Raw genomic sequence first — 19006 nt, forward strand, 5'->3', positions numbered from 1 at the left:
GAGTACAATCTAAGGAGTCTGATTCTTATGAGCAGCTCTCCACCCTGCTCCGCCCAAGGGAATGTGACCTCTACAGGGAGGGGGAGGGGGCATCTCAAAGGAGGAAACCTGTGCCCTGGTGAGGGGGCTCCTAATTTGGGGGGCTGGGGTAGAGGGCCTAAGCGATCATGGATTTTTCAATTTAGGGTTTTTTTAAAAAGTGATCAGCAGAGTGTTTTTCTTCAAGGTGTGCTTGTTGTTGCATTTTTGCTTTTTGCTCCTGGCAAACGCTTGCTAATCCCACAGGCCCTGCAGCCAGCAGCTCACCGGCCCGACACCACCTTCTGGTTTCTCCTCGGCCTCTCAGGCCGCCGCGGGGCTCAGCCCGCCAGCCTGCGCCACGAGCACCTGCTCCTTCATCTGTCAGCATTTTCCTGGGCCGCTCCCTCGTGTCATGTAAGAGAAGACAGGGAGGTCCTCGAGTAGGTAAGAGGAGGGGTCCCGCGAGTGGGAGCAGGACATCTGACACGGCAGCGCTGTCTCCACCAGCAGGGACAGGTGGGTGCTAAACAACAGGTCTGCCTGGGCCCTGTCACTGGACCCCAGACCACAACCTCCACAATGACCGAATAGAAGCTAAGTGCCACCAGGCCCAACAACCGCAGTTACGAGCACAATTACTCCCCAACACTCCGTCTCCTTCCCCGAAGGCTAGGAGATGTGACAACCTTTTGGGAACCAGCCTCGAGCCAACAATGTGTCCTACATCGAGATGTCCCAGTTACTCCTCAGCAGTTGGTTATGCTATTTGTGGCACAATGGGTCAGATGGTCACAAAGGAACAACTGAGAGCTAAAAAGTAGCCCTGTGTTTCCCTCTGCCAGGAGAGAGCAGCAAGACTTTCATTTCGTTTCATTTTTCTGGTAGCTTTGGAGCCCAAAAAAGCTCTAGTAATGGAATCTTTACGTTCTGACAATGAGAAGCAAATAATCACAATTCACCAATCCCTGGAAAATGTCACAAACAAATAGAAAAAAGGGGGGAAAAAGCCCTTTTATTGTATATTAGTGAACCATCAACCTATATTTCCTGTTTTTGACTTAATAAAAAAAAATTTCAAAAGCTGTAAAGCTCAAGTCACATGTGGCCTCGACTAGATAAAGTATTCCAGGATTCCTAGCTCTCCTACTTTTCTGTTAATACCAGACGAAGTCACATGCCTCTTTCCTGCTGAAGCATAGCTCTCTGTCATTAGGTCTCTAAAAATAATTTACTGCTCTAAAAGTAAGAATAGGAATGTGGTTAGCAATTTACCGATGGGTGCAGATGGAAAGATAAACCAAGAGGATGTAAATCCAGAACAGCAAGTCAAGTAACATACCACAGGGGTGTGCGTGCCGCGGGATATGCCTACAGCTCTCTGCCCTGGGTCCTGCTATTAAAATCTTAAAATTCCACACAGTTCTAGGAAAATACTGTTAATGATAAGATGTCCATGTCTAAGGTGGTAATAAAACTGAAGTGCAAACTAGGAAAAAATTTAGCATGGTTTTAAACAACCTGAATCCTAAAAAAATAAATAAAAGATTTTCTAACTCAAAAATGATTTTTTTCCCTGTCAAATTAATCTGAAACCAGGCCCTCGTTTCGGAGTTAATTCACTAACACTGCAGTTGTCATTAAAATTACAAATCCCAGTTTTATTCATCTCAGAAAATGGGCTCCATTTGTGCAGGGGGAGGTTTCTAAATCTCCACTGAACTATTGAAGTATATAAAGTGTTTTATTTTAACACATAAAAAACAGCCAAAGCCCTATATGAAAAGAACTGTAAGCAAGTGTTACTACTGGCTCGTCTTTTTTAGGCAAGCAGTATTTAGATTTATTACTAGTGGGGTTCACAGGTTAAATCTAAGAAAATGTGGGACACTTTGAAGGAGAGGCTGGCTCAGTCCAGGGGTCACATGACGGCTACTAATTGGAAAATGTTAAAAAGGCAAAGGGGGGAGGGCAGGGTATCTGCCTTCTCTTCTTTACTGCATTTGATTTTCACTAAAAATTTACAAAGAAAGGCTAAGATTTGTATAACTCTCAAAAGAGGCCTAAAGTAAATAAATCACCCCCAGGCTGACTGAGCGCAGCTGACACCCCATCAAGGCTTCCTCGCAAAAACAGGAGACAGAATTTAAAAATGAAGCTGCATTTCTACAGTGAATTTTAATGAGGACAGCCTAATTGGCAAACCAGTGAGATCATTTTCTGCCGTTACATTTACAAAACTAAAACACTCTGTATTATAATGTATGCCATTTTATTTCATGATTTGTTTAAATGTTTATTTATACTGAAAGGATGCATCTTTTCTTAAACTGTCTTGTGTTGCCTTTTTTAAAAGAGTATTTTCAGAACTGACAACCTGCTAGGCGGTAAGGCAAACAGTGATAGTTAAATATTGCAAATTATAGATCAGTTATTAAAAGGTTATATTTCTTTAAAATCTTTTAAATGGTGTGGTTAGAAAAGTTGTGGCATTAATTTTTTTACAAAGTACACATTTTCTATGTCTTCATAAATATTGTATTAGACTCCTGAAAATGTGTTCTTCCTTATGTATACAATTTTTATTTAATTCAGAATGATGAAAAAAAATTTCATGATTGATGCTAATATTTTATTGACATGAGATAGGAAAGTAATAGCCCACAACTGGATTTAAAGTTGGGTTTATGACATCATTTTGATTGTGCACATTAGCTGCAATTACCTGCACCACTCGTTCTGAGCCACTAGATGGTGTAACAAATAAATTAAAACAGCAAAATTTCATTCCATCACCATGAAGTCTAAATATAACTCTGAGAAAGACTAAACAAATTTCTAGGCATATAACAATGCTAGTGATTTCTATACTAATTGTACTTCTTTAAAAAATCTATCAGTATATAAGATCAGCTCTACTTTGATCTAGAAACAAGTCCTTTTGAGCATTTTTTCACTCTCTTCTACTAGGAGCCTTAGATTCTGAATTTACAGTAATGCCAAGTATTCAAACTGCTGTCATCATTCATATATTAAGTGAACTTATGATATTAACTTAGGGTCTATGTTTGCCAAGTTTTTGATAAAAACTGGAAGGCCAAGCCAAATAAAAATTTAGTCTCCAGAGATCCCAATCTGAACTTACCCAAAGCGAAGTGGAGAAATCATGTACTAATATATACTAATCCCCAAAGCAACCTGATAACCAGCAGCCAAAACACCTATCAATGGCCCAGAACTAGTCCAGATTCCATCGAGGGAGAGCCGTGGCCTTTATTTTCATGCTCACTAAGATTTGCCTGGTTGATTCCACTAGGCCCACAGCTGGGTAAATAGAGCCAATGTGATAATGCATTTAACAGCATTTAGAAATCTCAGATGGCACTATGTTCCTCCTACATGCTGGGCCGCCACTAACCTTGGCTCTATGGTCAGGCTTCACATGTAAAATTACAATCCCCACAAAACAGTTTTGGGAGTCCTGGAATTACCTCCCCTGGAATCCTAGAAGTATAATACGCATATGTGATTATATCTTTAATTTCTTATTAACAGAAAATGATTTCTAAGGTGATGGCAGGAATGAGACATGCCTGCAGGCTGCTTGCTGTGCAGCCTCTCCTGGAGGCAGGAGCTCCGAGGCTTTCAGCAACAGACAACCTGGTTCAGAAGACTTTCAGAACAGACCCACTGGGCTTCATGCATTTCACATTTTACCAGGGAATGTAACGGCTATCTGCCATTTATCCCTATAATCTGAAATTCCAAGTGGAAGCTAATCAGCTTTTTACTTTTATACACAATTGCAGCCTCGCTGGTGAAAGAAACTGTGAGCTAAGTAACGTCGAGGAATGATGCCAAGGAAGTTTGTCAAGAACTGAAACTAATTCGTTTGGTTCCTATATTAAGTAATTATCTAAAAAAACTTGTCTTAACTCAGGCAATTAAATGCTCAATAATGGGCTTAATGCAAGAGTTGTGATATGGCTACTGATAGCTTCCAAGGACCAAAAGTGTCTTCTAAAAAGGAAAAATTAAAATTAAAATCCCACACTAATGAGCAGAGGATTGAGAAAGAAATGACAGGTCTTAGCTTTGGGGACTTCAACTAGCAATTACCACAGTTGGCTATATGTACTTACTCACTAAATATTTTCCCCAGTAACCTACAAGTGGCCCTATCTTACTTCTCTTGCATTCCTGGTGCTTAGAATGGGACCTGGCACAGTATAGGGACTTTATGACGGTTTCAAATTAAACACAAGGGAGGTAGAGAGGGAGGGGAGAGGAAAAGGCAGAGGGGTGGGGGAAGGGAGGGAGAACAGTATAAGACAAAAACAGCAGGAAGCCCTGGTTTGGAAGTCCCCACGCCTTAAGCACAGGTTCTGGCACTTTCTTGATCCAAGTTTCCTTACCTGTAAAAACCATGCACAGACAGACAGATGAGCGCTAAGGTCCCTCAATCGCTCAGTCACTGAGTCACTCTATGACTCTCTGCTATGATTTGATGCATCAGCGAACCAGTGTAAAAATTCAGTAAGTGATCTTACTTCCAAATTCTCTTCTGTAGCTAACAATCACATTATCTTTCTGAAAAGTCCAAATTATTTCTCTAATCAAGAAACCACATTAAATGCCTAAGCTTATGAATTATATAGCATTTCCATACTTACAGTTTCCATATATCATTTGTTTCTAAAAGAGCCTCCTATAGGAGACTGAAGGAGATATTTTTTAACATCCATATTACAGTAGCGGAAGTTAAGATGTGAAGATTAAGGGAGCTCACACACATCATCAGAAGTGTAACCACACAAAGAAACTTTTGGATTGAAGGACAGAAAGATTTTGAATAATCCAGTATCTTAAAGAGGCAGAGACCTGATTTTGTATATATAAAGATGAGTTCATAGCAATATACTTGGCAATTATGTTTACAAATACAATTATGCTGAACTTTAAAAAATTACCTAAACCTGTCTGAATAGAAAGCGTTGCTCTTAAATTGTCGGAACACACGATGTATTTACACAAAGATGAAAAGCGTGTTCTATAAACACGGCGTTTCCAGTAGTGAGTGGCAGACGGAATCAGAGTAAGCACACAGAAGAACAGAAAGGAAGGGGAAGGAAACCTAACAAATAAGCTAATACCTTACAATGCTAACTTTCACATAAGTACATTGTTTCTGGAGAAGGCGGGTGTGGAGGGGAGCCAAAGGCTAAAGTGATAGGTAAACACACTGCTAAGTTGAATCCTGTTATCTGATTGTGTTTAAATTTTGATTATATTGCACTTGACAAAATAATTAATTACTGTGAACTCCCGATTGTTAACAAGGACCTAGAAGAATTCCAATTGGCATTTTTCCTCAGTGTTGTAATCCAAATGCATAAAAATCTAGTTTTGTATTCACCCTTGACAGTTGTCTTTTTCGGGTGTCTTCTTACCTTGCTAAGAATGTAAATCACATCACCACGTTTAAATGACAGCTCATCGGAGAGAGCACCTGTGCAGTCCCACAAACCCTGGTAAAAGTTAGCGTAATCAGTGCTTTTATCTCCTAGAAAGAAGCGAGAAAACGCAAGTTAGAGCTTTCCTGCAATGGGCCCTCATTTAAAAATGAAGCAAGAGAAATTGAGGGGCCAGCCCAAACCACCAAAACAGTCTAAAAAAATTCACTCCCGGCTCAAAGAAAAAATTTTATTACATCTGCGCAAGCATCCCCCTTCTTACTATCCTCTAACTACGGACCGTTTTCAAAAAGGTCTCATTTTGAATATCTTTTCTCTTTCTCTCCCTTTGTTGTTCACCTAAAACCTGCAATTGCAATGTTTCCTCCTCACACCAGCCCCTGAGAGTTACTTCCCACTTATTTTATATCCGAACCTAAGCCCACTGGCAACATGCTTTGAAGATGAGCCCCACGCTGCACAACCAGCAATACCAAGAGGTGTGACAAGCACACTGCGCAACGGCCGCCTCGCAGAATCGGGACGCTTCGGAAAAGCGACCACGACAAAGGAGCGGAGGCACAAATCTAACCCAAACTAGGGAACGTTTCTGTTTTGCTTTTAATTCTAAAACCTAAAGCTAGTTCAAGAAAGAGGATCATGTGGAAATAATACAAAGGGTAATTCCAGCTCTTATCTTCGGGGACTTTCGTACCCAAAGCCTCTCAAAGTTATTTGACAAACATTTCAACAACTTAGAAATTGGCAGTGCTGAAGCTGCATCTTGCAGGATCTGTCGGCCCCAGTTCAGGACATTAGGCTCTGAGTAAACATGCGACATACACTGGAGTTATCAGCTCATCCTTCTAACAGCATAAGCACAATGGATGTGACGTGTTCCAACTGCCATACAGACCATTAACTGATTGATTATTTAGTGCTCTCCGCTCTGTAATACCACAATAACCCGGGAAATAAATGCTTTGTCACTTACACAATGTGGCTCTCCTGAAGCGCTGCATGGAGTTAAAGACACTGGGTGCTTTTGTTACACTGAGAACTGTTTCCTGCTTTTAATTTCATGATAATTGAGTTTTGATGAGTTAATGCAAAAAGAATGCAAGTGGTATCAATAAGATGTCCGCGCGTTCGCTAACCAGGCAGAACATACGCACGCTGACAGCCTCCGTCGCTGAAGGTCATCTTTGAATTCTGAGGGGATCACTGTGGAGGCTCACGCTGGATCGGGGTTGTCATCTTGGTTTTGTTATATGGCTCTCCAACAGCAGGCTCGCTGGCACTTCCAACACAGCCAGTCACATTGGCATGGCATTAGGGCGCTCGCCTTATTACACGTGGTTTGTGATATGTACAAAGTGCCATGTTCACTAGAAATTTTTAAATTTCCCTTTAATACTGGAAATAGTTTTTAAAGCCAAAAAGAAAATCTGAGTAATGGGGAGTCCGAATATTAGGAAGTAAGATGCTAGTTTTCCATTATATTTTTAAGAAAATAAAAAAGGACCGGAACACACAACCTAGCAAAATCTTCCTATTAATTTTTTTCCCCTCTTGTTTTCTAAAGATTAAAACAGAGGGAGGGAGGGAAGTGGGAGGCAGGAGGAGAGAGGGAAGGAGGAGGCGGGCAGAGAGGGCGAACACCTTCTTGACCTCTCCACTCTAGCCTCTGAACACCCATCACCGATACCAGCAGGGGTGTGCAAAAGCCTGGGAATCCGACCAAGAACTAACAATGCTTGTGGCCACCCTTCATTAGGGTTGTTTCCCCCACAAAGCAGATCTTAAGTAAATTCTATAAATGGACACTAGAGGGCACTCTGGCTGGACAGATTACTCCAAACATTGTCAAATTTTTTTTTTTTTTTAGAAAAAAATTACTTAATAATAAAGTGACTGATTTCCTTTAAAAACCACTTATTTAGACAAATAGAGATTTAGAAGTTGAAACATCCTAGTCAGATTAAATCAACTGCTAAATGGGTCAAATGTTGCGCCCCATGCAGTCTGTCAGTGTCAGTTTAAAAGTCCAGGAATTAGAGCAGAGAGAGGATGACATCATTTCGCATGCACAGCCCTCCCCCACCGCCACGGGCCAGGAGGTGAAAGGAGCGAAACAGTTGAGGCTCCTGTGTGGTGTTCCCCACGCTGCTCAGCCTTAGGCTTCATCCAAAAAGGTTGAAGAGATGGAACTTGGGCTGAAACCGAGAGGAGAAGTTGTGGCTTGGCTAGGGCCTTCCAGTAGCTTCCCCGGCTGTCCAGCCCCCTGCCTGCTCTCCCCTTTTTCAGATTCTCTCACAACAGTTTCCCGTTCAATTGATTTTCAAGAGGTGGGGGGGGGGGAAGGAAGGAAAGAAAAGAAAAGTATATGATGATTTCTAATGCACAATAATCCTTGTCACTTTGGGGTCTCTCCTCCCCTCGATGCGCTTGGTGAAACTCCCATTAACACTAATGGGAGCTACAGGAGCACATGAGGGGCACGGAGACCCCCACCGTGTGCAAGATGCATCTCTCCCTAGACGTGCATCGTGAGCATTTCATTAAGTCTCGCTGCCGCAGAGGCGACAGAGCAGCGGCGGTGCAGTGCTGGGGAGAAGGTGCCTTTTCCACCGCGCTTTCTATAACCTTGCTGATGATGTTGCCCAAAGACCAGCCTCGTCTCTGCGTTGAGGGATAACCCGCTGTCCGGGACGCGGCTGCGCGCCCACGGTCTACCGGCCCGCCTGCTCCGGCTGTGCCCACCGTGCGGCAGACTCGCAGCCGGGAGGGCCGGGCCGGGCCTAGCCTTGGCGGCCTCGGGAAAGGGGTGTTCAGGTTCTTGGTATAAATTCTAGACATAAGGTTAGGAATTGCCTTGTTCCTTAGAGAGCAGCGAGCTCCTCTGGTTCACTTTTAAAAATTTTAATTGTGGCTAAACAGACGCCAAAAAAATTGTGCCTCGATGCAGCCTCGGAAACACTGGGGGTTCACAGAAGTTGACACTGCTCACCTACACACTAAAAAAGTAACCCATGGGAAGCCTGTTTCTTAAAAAACAACAAAACATGGGCTGAAGCACGATGTCATAAAGCACAGGTAGGCATCCGTTCTGAATACAAACGGAGCCCGCCTCGTTGTCGTCACCACACGGAGCACTTTTTCTGTTCTATCCGCACCAAGATCTATGTTTTCAAGATTCCAAATAAAAAAGCACCTCATTATTTATGTTTCTTCTCCTGAGAGGCATGAATGGTTAAAAAAAAATTTTTTTAAGGGGAAAAAATTTTTAAATTAGCCAGCCCGGGACAGATTTAAACAATATACTTGCTCCTGCTTTTCCAAAAGTACAAAAACGGATCACTAGGCAATAATAACAAAATTATGATGAAAGTATAAACTAAACATTGGAGATGCTTTTGCAAAAATGGAAAGGTTTTAAAAATGATGACAATAGATGAAATATATAGTAATAAAACAATGGAGAATCTCTCCTTGAGTAGTGTTGTAGGTTTAAACACTATTTTAGAAAGGTGAGCATATTGTACAATGTTAAAAAAAAAATCAAATGGAATCTTTACGATACATATAAGACACATAAGCTTGAACGTGAAGGAACGTGTAAGGAATCCAAGATTAATTTTGTTTTTGCCTCCGTATTTTACATTTGTCTGATTTTTTTATTTTTTTTTTAGTAAAATCAGTCAATGTGAAAAATATATAACATTCTTGAGTAAGGTTAGAAGTTCACATCATGTGATGCTCAGCAAGATAGTAATACCCTTGTCAACTTGCTGCCCCGCACAGCAAACAAACTTCTAGTGTTACAGCTCAGACAGCCTCGGGAGAGCAAAGGTCACCGCTACGCAAAGGCATTAAAACTGTTGCTTGAAAAGAATTTCATGTCACTAAAGATAAGAATTATTGCAGTGCTAATTTATAGCTATTGCATGAGAAGCTAGGTCTATTTAATGCATTCCTCTGAGGACAACCTGATTTTTTTTCCCCTTCCCTCAGAGGCAAAAATTTGGGAGATAGCTACTATAAAAGGGTTTTTGAAAAATACAAGTGCTTTAAGCCAAAATACTTATATTTGTGGAAGGAATATCTATGTGTGTCTTCCTTCTGCACCTGCGTTGAGATTTTTAAAAAGGAGGCGACATGCTTTTGGCAGGAGCTTTACGACACCTAATAAAACATATATACTTAAATTACTATTGAACGCTGGCCTCGAGGTTTCACTGCGCTGCGGTGTTTTATGGCTGCATCTTACAGGGCCTGAGTGCTAACAGCTAATGACTCCGTCCTCGCTTCCTTTCTGAAAAAAGCAAACCCCAACCCTCTGCAGCAACCTGCTCCTGCTTTCCTGCCCGGGGCCGGAAACCAGGCCTCTGCTTCCTTTCCACATGTCACAGGAGGAAGGACTCTGGAAAGCAACTTCCTGAACACACACTTCTTCTCCACCCTGCGCCTGACAGCTTGAAAGAGTGATGTATGGACATATCAGAGAGGGGAAGGTGACCCCAACTACAGCTCTCTGCAGGACATGGGATGATGGGGCAGACCTTGCCCCGGCTGACCTGTGGCTATGGAGACGGTAAAGTCCTGATAAGGCGACAGTCCTCCTCTTCTTTCCATGTAAAATAAGTGCTGGTTTATCAAAACCCACCTTGTGCTCGCACTACAGATACGGTTTATCTCCTGCTACTGGGAAATAACAAACAGCAGGGAAAGCTGCCCATATCATGTGATTTTGTACACAGCACGTGCACTTATTTTTCCCCTCTCAGTCATAATTAGTACTTGGGGCCATGTGGCAAGTGGAAATGGATAAGGGGACCGTCCTTCCTGGACTTCCAGGCCACCGGTGTCCTTTTCTTGTTTTTAAGCTGCTGTCACCGGACCCTGGCATTTCCGAGCCAATTCATTTGCTTTCGGTGCTAATCATATGCAATGAAGATATGCATGGCCAACATTTAAACAGGCTGCAGATCAATTAGCGGTCTTAAGTTTATCTGATTTTTATCAAAGAAGACAGAGCTGTGGGTCGATTGTCAGAGCCTGTGTCAAGTTGACCTTTTCAGAGATGTCTACATTGCCAGTCCCCTGGGCAACTTGTTGTCCCCTGTTAGTCTCTGAGTGGCAGAAGTCTGTTCTGCTCAGGCACAAAGTATACACAGATGTCTATATTACATCCTCATAGGTTTGACAGCGACTGCATGTTGTATCTATAAGCTGTCCTTTAGCAGTGACACTTCCTCAATGATGATAAGCTAATTTATGCAACCAAATCTCCTTTGTGCAGAAATGAAAGCTAATTGAGTCATTACAAAGTAATTCAGGAAGGAATACCTTGTATAAATGGGCTTACTTTATAAACCCTTCTCGAGCGGTTTCCACGCATCCTAAAGGGGGCTAAGCAGCTTACCGGCCCAAAGCTACCCGGGGCCCAAGGAGCCGGCTTTGGGGGGCCGTGCAAACGTCTCCAGGGCCGCGAGAAAGGGAACAAAACCAACAGAAGCTTCCCGGGGAGCCGCGCAGTCCGTTACCTGTGGCGTGATGGCCGCTGTCCTGGGTCATCTTCCTCGGCTCCTCCGCTTTCCCGGGGCCACTGTCCTCTTCTTCTTCTGTAAACAAACAGCACAAATGACCCCTGAGGAGCTTCCTCGGATAACAATACAGGACGCACCCCAGCTTAAGAGCAAAGCTACAGGTTTATGAGGGTTCCTTTTTAAAGAAGGGAGCCGCTCAATGTGCACATTCCTTTTGAAGCTGAACAAATAAACCTCAGCTGCTTCCAAAGAGCAACCTCACCAGTCGGCTTAAAAGAATTTAAGATACATACTAGTGCTTCCCCTATGCTGTTTAAAATACTTAGAGGAACTCATCTGGGGCGATCTTAGATCCAGAAAAGCCCTGACATCCAGTAAAATGACACCCAACACTACACAGATCGGCCACGTTAAGCTGTGGCAGGAGCACCGCAGGTAAAATCACGGTCCCTACAACATCAGCGTAGCCAAGAGGAAACGTGTGATGTCAAACGTGTGACCGTATGTATGCCATTTATTGAGTTTCAGAGACTCCACAGCTTTTCTCACTTGATCTTCACAGGAGAACACTATAGCAGACGTAAAGATTTCATAGACAAGTAACTTTTAAATCCTCATTTTACAGGTGAGAAAATTGAAACTCGACCAGGCAAAGCAATTTCTCATTTTTGTCATTCCAACTTGGGTTTGCGATGATGAAGTCCATGTTCTTCATCCGGCATATGTGAAGTGCCGTCCCTATTTCCACCCTCTCCCGTCACACTCCTCCGAGTTAGAGGAAGGGATACGGTAAAAGTAAATGAGAACGGCTTTTAGCAGAGTCCACGGACTACTTAATTCTCTTACATTAAAGAAACATTTATTACATTACCACTTTCCTCACCTTAGGGTTTACATACAATTTAGATATGCTTAAGGCAGGGCACCTGAATGAACTCCAAAGAAAGAAATACAATTTTACCCCAAATCCAAAACTGTAAAGAAAAATATGCAAACTACGTAACTATAAAGGCTATTAAATAATTCAACCAATAACTCTCCACTGAGTATCAACTACGTGAGAGAGAGAGATCCTACCGGGGAGACGAGGACAGTAGGGAGCTTCTGCCCTCAGGAAGCTGACACCCTAGAGGGACAGGAGACAGAACCTAAGGGAAAACCTGACATGTGGGGCCCAGGCACACAGTGCAGAGAAGAACCATCCATCGGGGGAGCGGCATGAAGGCTCAGAGATGGAGAGAATCTGAAAAAGGAGAGACGGGAAGCAGAACTTTCCAGACAGAGGGAGAGGCGTAAACGAAAGAACAAGGCACCACCATATCCTTTAGCTACAGAACGTGGACCTCAGGGGGAAAGAGCAGGGTGGGGCGATGCTGCTGGCTCGGGCCAGTTGTTGAAGGGCCATGAACACCCTGCTGTGGGCCTCAGGCTGTGCTTCGTGGGCAACGCGAGCCCCAGAAGATTCTGGAGCAGAGAAAGGGCAGGGCTGAGACTATGCCTGAGGAATGGTCAGCGGGCCCCTCGGGGTCGGATTCTGGAGCAGGGCGTGGGGACAGAGACACTGGGAGTCTGGCTGAGGGGCAGGAAGCCCTGACTGAGGGGCGGAGGAAATGCGAGGGAGATGCTCGTGAGGCACAGGGACAGGGGCCGATAAACTCTGGGCCCGCTGCATGCGGAGCGCTAAGCGGGGAGAGAAGCGCGACCAAGGATGGGGGGCTTTGGGCTCAGTTAACTGAGGAATGGGAACATCACCGCCTAAAAGAGAACAGCCGAGAGCAGCTATTTTGCTGAGGAAACACGAGGAGTTGTGTTTCTGACGTGAGAGACTGAATGTACCGGTGGGCAACCCGGAGGAAGTGTCCAGGGGCAACTGGAGGGGCGGGCAGGGAGGTCAGGACGGCGCATGTGGACTTAGAAGACGCAGGCAAATTTTCAAGTGGTGATTAATAAAAATCGGCATTTAAGTCAAGCTTGGGAGTTACTGGACTTGTAAGACAAATACAACTGTTCCGAATTTTTGTAATTCAATTCAAGCGAAATAATGAAAGCTCCAATATAAGGAACAGATAGAAATATTTGGTACTTTATACATACCGAGTTGAACCCAACACAGGCAATTTAATACAGTTCAAATAGTAATTAATACATAAAAGACCTAATAAAATGTCTGATCCTAAATCCTGTCTTTTTCTCTTCAACAATAGTTATCTCACCTGTGCCAGACCTCAAGGACTAGTTAGCACACACGGGCTAAGAGGGTGTTCCCATCAGATTTTAAGGGTATTAGGGACATTTACAGTCATTTAGTCTAACCTACTCACTTACAGACAGTTAATATTTTTAAAGCTGAAAGAGAAAACTTACTTTTCACACTTGCTCTTTCCCCAGCACTCCCTCTCTTACAATTTGGTCACAAATGCAATAGTAAGAAGTAAATTCAAAATAATTAAGGGCACTTATCCTCAATCAAAAGCCATAACCCGATCAATATAGGAAGCAGTATTCTTGGCTCTTAAGAAGAGACTGTGGGTTTTAGAGTCAGCACCCAAAGTCAGTGTCAAGACACGAAAAAACTAATTATAATAATTAAAGGAAAAAACTTAACAAGTTAGTTTATTACTAGGAATTTATCCTTATTTTATTAACATTTAAGTGCCTATAATGTGCACGGTGTATTCTTAAATTACCAGAATAATATTGAAAATATTTACTTAAGTACCAATATTTACTGCAAGTATTCAAATTGAAATCCATGTGAGATGCGTAATACGGTATTTTAGAGGATGAGACGCTCATTAAAAACATGGCGTTTCTCCATTTCAAACCTAGGGCTGATATTTTAGGTCAAAGCCTTCTGCATTTCATACATCAATTTTTTTTTCTTAACAATGTTCAAACAACTCATATAATCTTGAGCTAACAATACAAAATATAAAAGACAGCTTCCATATAAAAGACAAAAAAATCAAGTCTGGGGTGTGTGTGTGTTAATCTTAGGGATAAAAATCTCAGACTGAATCTTGAAGAGAATACAGTACAAGGCAGATGTTTAATAAATACCGAGTGAACAAATGGATTAAAAAATCATGAAAATAAATTCTACTATAGTCATTTATTAACAGAGCAAACCTCTCCACACCACTCAAAAATATATATAAGGACAAGTGACTAAAACTCTGGGTAATAATCACCTTCACAATATATTAGAAATTGAAACACATGTTGTTTTATTTAGGTTTATTATTAAACATATTTTATTTTGGTGTTGAGGCACGATGTCATTATACAATACTAATTAATACCTCAAAGAGTCAACGTTTGTGGGTTAATATATTCCATTCAACATTTTAATAACAGTAAACAAAAACAGCTCAGCTATGCAGTAAAATCCATCAACCACACAGATGGTTATAAGGTTTTCATTATGTGGTTTCCATAGCAATCATATTGCAAATCTGGAAGCTTCTTGCAAATAAGCAGCTTGTATTTACATGCCTCTCAGCTGCAGCACAAACTCTTCAACATGTGAAGTTATTATTCCAATCACACATTGTTAGAGGGATCATCGGGAGGTTTTTGATCAGACAAGATAAAAACAATAAAGTGAAATTGCAGAATATAATTCAAATATAGTTCTACATTACTAGACTAATCAACGAGCATCAGAAATGTTCTGGTGGTCACGGAAAGGTTTCAACATTAAACACTGTCAAAAATACGACGCTTTCAGGAGCAATCAGACCCAACAGAATCTGAAAGCTTGAACTCCACTCTCACTCGTCTATTTAGTACCTACTGAGCCCTCCTTCCGAGCTGAGTGAGGAGAGGGAGAATGGCAGAGAACCGAGTCTTCCCAAACCGTTTTAGGATGATGACTATTTGAGGAAATGCTTACTGTGGGAAAAGTCAAGACCTTTTTTTGTCTCCTGCTAGATTAATCAATTTAATTTACAAATTGATCCAGTTCCATAACAGATGGATTATTACCCTAATAAGAATCACAAATCTGTCTAGCTATGCAGGTTTTTAAAACTGGCTATTTCTGGTTTAATACTGTTCTTTTTTTTTTTTAAGGATAAATAACCAAAAAAAACAACCCCGAAGCGAACACCCCTTCTCCTATTCTCCTGGCTCTCCCTCCCCACCTCTAACGTTCCGCAGGCTCCGATGCCCCGAAAGCCAGCACACGGTATTTGATGCTTTGTAAATGTCTCTATGCAAACTCATAATTGAAAACAGATTTATTTCTAGGCCAGACAGCTTTTCTTTCTCACTTAGTTTCAACATGGAAAACATGGTTAAATGTAGATGGCAAAGTTGAGTCTTTCTACAAACAAAGATCTGAAAGAAGTTCACCTACATTTCAGAGCAACAGGCTACTCTGCCTAATTGTTTCATCAGGGGTCCAGGTCCAGGGTGTGGCAAGCAAGGCGTCCCTGAGCGGGAGAAGGTGGAGCAGGCGGGTGGGGGACCAAAGACACCCCTGGCCAGTCCCAGCAGCAGGACGTGAAGGAGGGAGAAAGGCTGGAAGGGCTGACGCAAATGGAACCCCCCCTCCTCTGTCCAGGCCGGGGCAGGCCTGAAGCTGGGGGAAGGGTTAGAAGAGCAGAGGAGAGTCAAAGGGGTAGGACAGGGGAATTCAAAGTTAAGGCGATGAGGAAAAGTGAGTTCCTGAGGGCCTATAAGCCCTGTCCTACTGGTCATTTCAAATATGACATGTCTAAGGACTTTTTCTATCTATTTAATAGGCTGGCACTTAATTTACAGCAATAATAAAAATACTTTTATAGACAAAAGCATGTGCCTTTTAGTATTCTCAAAACTGCAAGAGGAACAGAAAGACAGATGACCGAAATGCTTATTTAGAGCCATGCCTGCTCTCCTGGGAACTAGGCAAACTGGGGCCTATTGAAGTCCTAGTTACTCGTGTAACCTTGACACCGTTCCCGATTCCCAGTGTCACCCTGTAGTGGGAAGAGTGTCTATCCCACAGCACTCTGAACAGAATTTGGGGAGGACAATGGGATAATCAGATCTCTCAGGAGGAAAGAATGCACGATGAGCAGGCAATGCCAAGTAAAGTACCTGAGGAGCCAGGTGTTTGCAACCATTTATCAATTTAGCAACGAAGAGAGTTAATGTGACATAAAAGGCAACAAAATAAGCAGTAGCTGTGCAATCATAGGATCTGATTTTCAACTCTGACATTCATTCCTGGAGGGCTTAATGCTGCATTTCAGAAGCAAAAAAGAATGCCATTAGATTACAGTAAATTTCTGTACTATATTGAAATTAACAATTTGTACATGACTCTGAAAATACAAAAAGGATTTTTTTTTTTTTTTTTTACAGATATTAAACTTATTAACACCGGGCTGGAATGTTGGGGAAAAAAACTCAAATTCAAGCCAGGATCTCATTTGACAGAATCAGGGGGAAAACTTGGAGGGAACCTTAGATATAATCCCCTTCTTTCATTGAAGGGGAACAGCACTGGAGTGTTGAGTGACGGGACCAAGGGCACGCCATGCACCCTACTCTCCTCTCCCTCAACTGCCTTATATGCAGGATGCGCTGCAGACACTTCTGTACAAACCCTGCTGCTCCAGGGGGACCTGTATACCCAGGAGCATTCTTATATAGACTTGACCCCCTACAAGCGACTACGACAGGCAAAGAAAGCACATGGGCTAAAAGTAAGGCTTTAATTGGCCAGATTCTGTCAGAAGCAACTGAGAGTCAGAAAGTGACCCTCCTGAAGAGTTCTGGACAAGGGGCAATTGAGACATGTGGCTCCTTCCTGTCCCAGTGTATGATGTTAACTGTCTGCTATAAAGAAAGACTTTTCTAGCTATTCTTTAAAGCTCGAATTCTTAGCCTTTTAATTAAAATTTATAATAAATTCTGCAATATTAAAATTCTTTTAACCCAAGAAATTCCAAATTCAATTACTTCTCAGTTATAGTAACTGCTACCTGGCTCAGGACTTCTGGTCCGATTATAGTTTGCCACATGTAAGTTCTTCTTTAAATATTTAAATTAACTTTTTCATACCGTTCTTGTTATAAAAACAGCATCTGTTCATTACTGGGAGTCAGAAAATAGAGATAAGCAAAAATAAAAACGTTTAAAAATCATTCAAGACCTATCTATCCATGACCACAATCTCTATCTCAAACCTTTATTCAGTTTCCGGGTTTTCGTTACCATTTTAATTAAGAATACCCCAAATGTATATGTATTTCATTATAAACTGTTTTGGCTCCTTTTTTAGAAAGTAAAATATTTCATCTTAACTTCAATTTTGGTTTGTTTTAAAATCTAATCAGTAAAAAAATGCCACCTGATGATAAATAGGTTGGTGTTAAGATGGATTCATTGTGACCTGGCTGTTTTATAGGATCTACAACTGTCTACTGTAACCTTAGGGGAAAAGCGGACCTACAGATGCAGAGCCCAGTGTTTCAGGCTCTGGCTCCTGTCTCCTCCGTTTGCTTATGCACATACACTTGTCCCCTTCACAGGCAGCACACCTCAACATCACTGTCAAGGCCCCAGGAAAGCAAACGCACAGGCCCACAGAGGAACCATCACCCATCACTGGTTCCATATCCCTGGCACCAGCACTGGTTCCTTTTGGGGGGCTGGAGGGTCTAGGAGGTCAAAACTATTCCAGAATAAAATTAAGATATCTGCCTTTTTCTTTATGTTAACATTTGCACTGACGCTGCAATGCAATGATGGGGAAACTGCTGACACCTCAGCATAAATCAACGCAGCGGCACCAAACTGTCACTGTGTTCTTCACCGCCTTGCACTAGCACAGAAAACAAACAACAAGCCAGTTTCACCTAAGGGTGTCCTTGATAAGTAGGAAAAATTATTTTCACTTAGTAGCAACCTTGAGCACATGTCTTTTTAACATTCTGTGTGACAAAACGGGAAGGACACATGAAGCATTTCTGCGGCATCGCCAGATGTGCAGGAGAATGAACGGGGAGCCAAAGCCTCAGCTTTTCCATGGAACACGACTCCTACCCGATAGGACAACTGACAACGGTGCTCAACGGACTTGGGGATTTGGCAGATATTTCTCAAAAGTGAACTAAGCGAGCTTCTTATTTCAAAGGCAACAACAGATAGTTATTTATTGCCAGTGATCAAATTTGAGCTTTCAAGTAAAAATTGGAATTTTAGAAACTGCATCTGTCACTGTGAGCCTGACAGCTTCCCAGTATTTAAAGACTTTGCTGATGAGAGTGGTGAATCTCATTAATGAATGTGGTTTTTTAACTGTATCACAATTGTGTCAATATTTGGGAGTTCTGCACAATGCGGTGAATCAATATTTTCCAACTGACCAGTGATTTACAAAAACACAGATGGTTACCCAAGTATAAGACAGATCCATGAATATCGATGTAACAGAGTATGGAAAGTTCACTGATATGGTTTTGGATTTCACATGGCAACTAACCTTTAAATACCCCTTGTCAAGTCTGAGTACAGTATCAACGAAGATTATGCACAATTACCTGCAAGAACTATTAAAATACTTCCCTTTCCTACTACATATCTGAATGAGGCTGGATTTTCTTCATATGCTGACTATACTTACACTAAAACAACATATCCCAACAGAGTGAGTGCAGAAGCAAATATGAGAATCTCAATATCTATTAAGATAGACGTTCAAGAGATGTGCAAAAATGGAAACCATGCTACTCTTCTTACTGATATTTTGGGAAAATATAGCTATTTTTCCTAAAGATGCATTATTTGTGTTCACATGTAATAGGTTTATCATTGTAATTTTAATTCATTAATAAACATTTTAAATATTTGTTTTAATTTCTAGTAAATACTGAGAGTTATAACCCATATAAACAAGAGCCTTTTGGGGTTCGCAGTAATTTTTTAGATTGTGAAGGGCTCCTGAGAACAAAAAGTTTGAGAATCATTGCCCTGTACTTTCTAGGGTAGTGT

The 19006-nt window shown here is 41.9% G+C and overlaps 1 protein-coding gene across 1 annotated transcript in view; it reads right to left on the minus strand.

Annotated features, from left to right (window-relative positions):
• The window catches only part of SKAP2 (src kinase associated phosphoprotein 2), a 142822-nt gene that overhangs the window by 12351 nt on the left and 111465 nt on the right, over window positions 1–19006 (minus strand). The window contains exons 10-11 of the mRNA XM_081146660.1: window positions 11018–11095; window positions 5469–5581 (exon numbers count right to left, since the gene is read on the minus strand). Coding sequence (XP_081002786.1) covers window positions 5469–5581; window positions 11018–11095 — 191 coding nt within the window. The remainder of the gene's footprint in view (window positions 1–5468; window positions 5582–11017; window positions 11096–19006) is intronic.

Source organism: Miniopterus schreibersii (assembly GCF_964146895.1).
Source record: "Miniopterus schreibersii genome assembly, chromosome: 9".
In the NCBI taxonomy this organism is placed as follows: domain Eukaryota; kingdom Metazoa; phylum Chordata; class Mammalia; order Chiroptera; family Miniopteridae; genus Miniopterus; species Miniopterus schreibersii.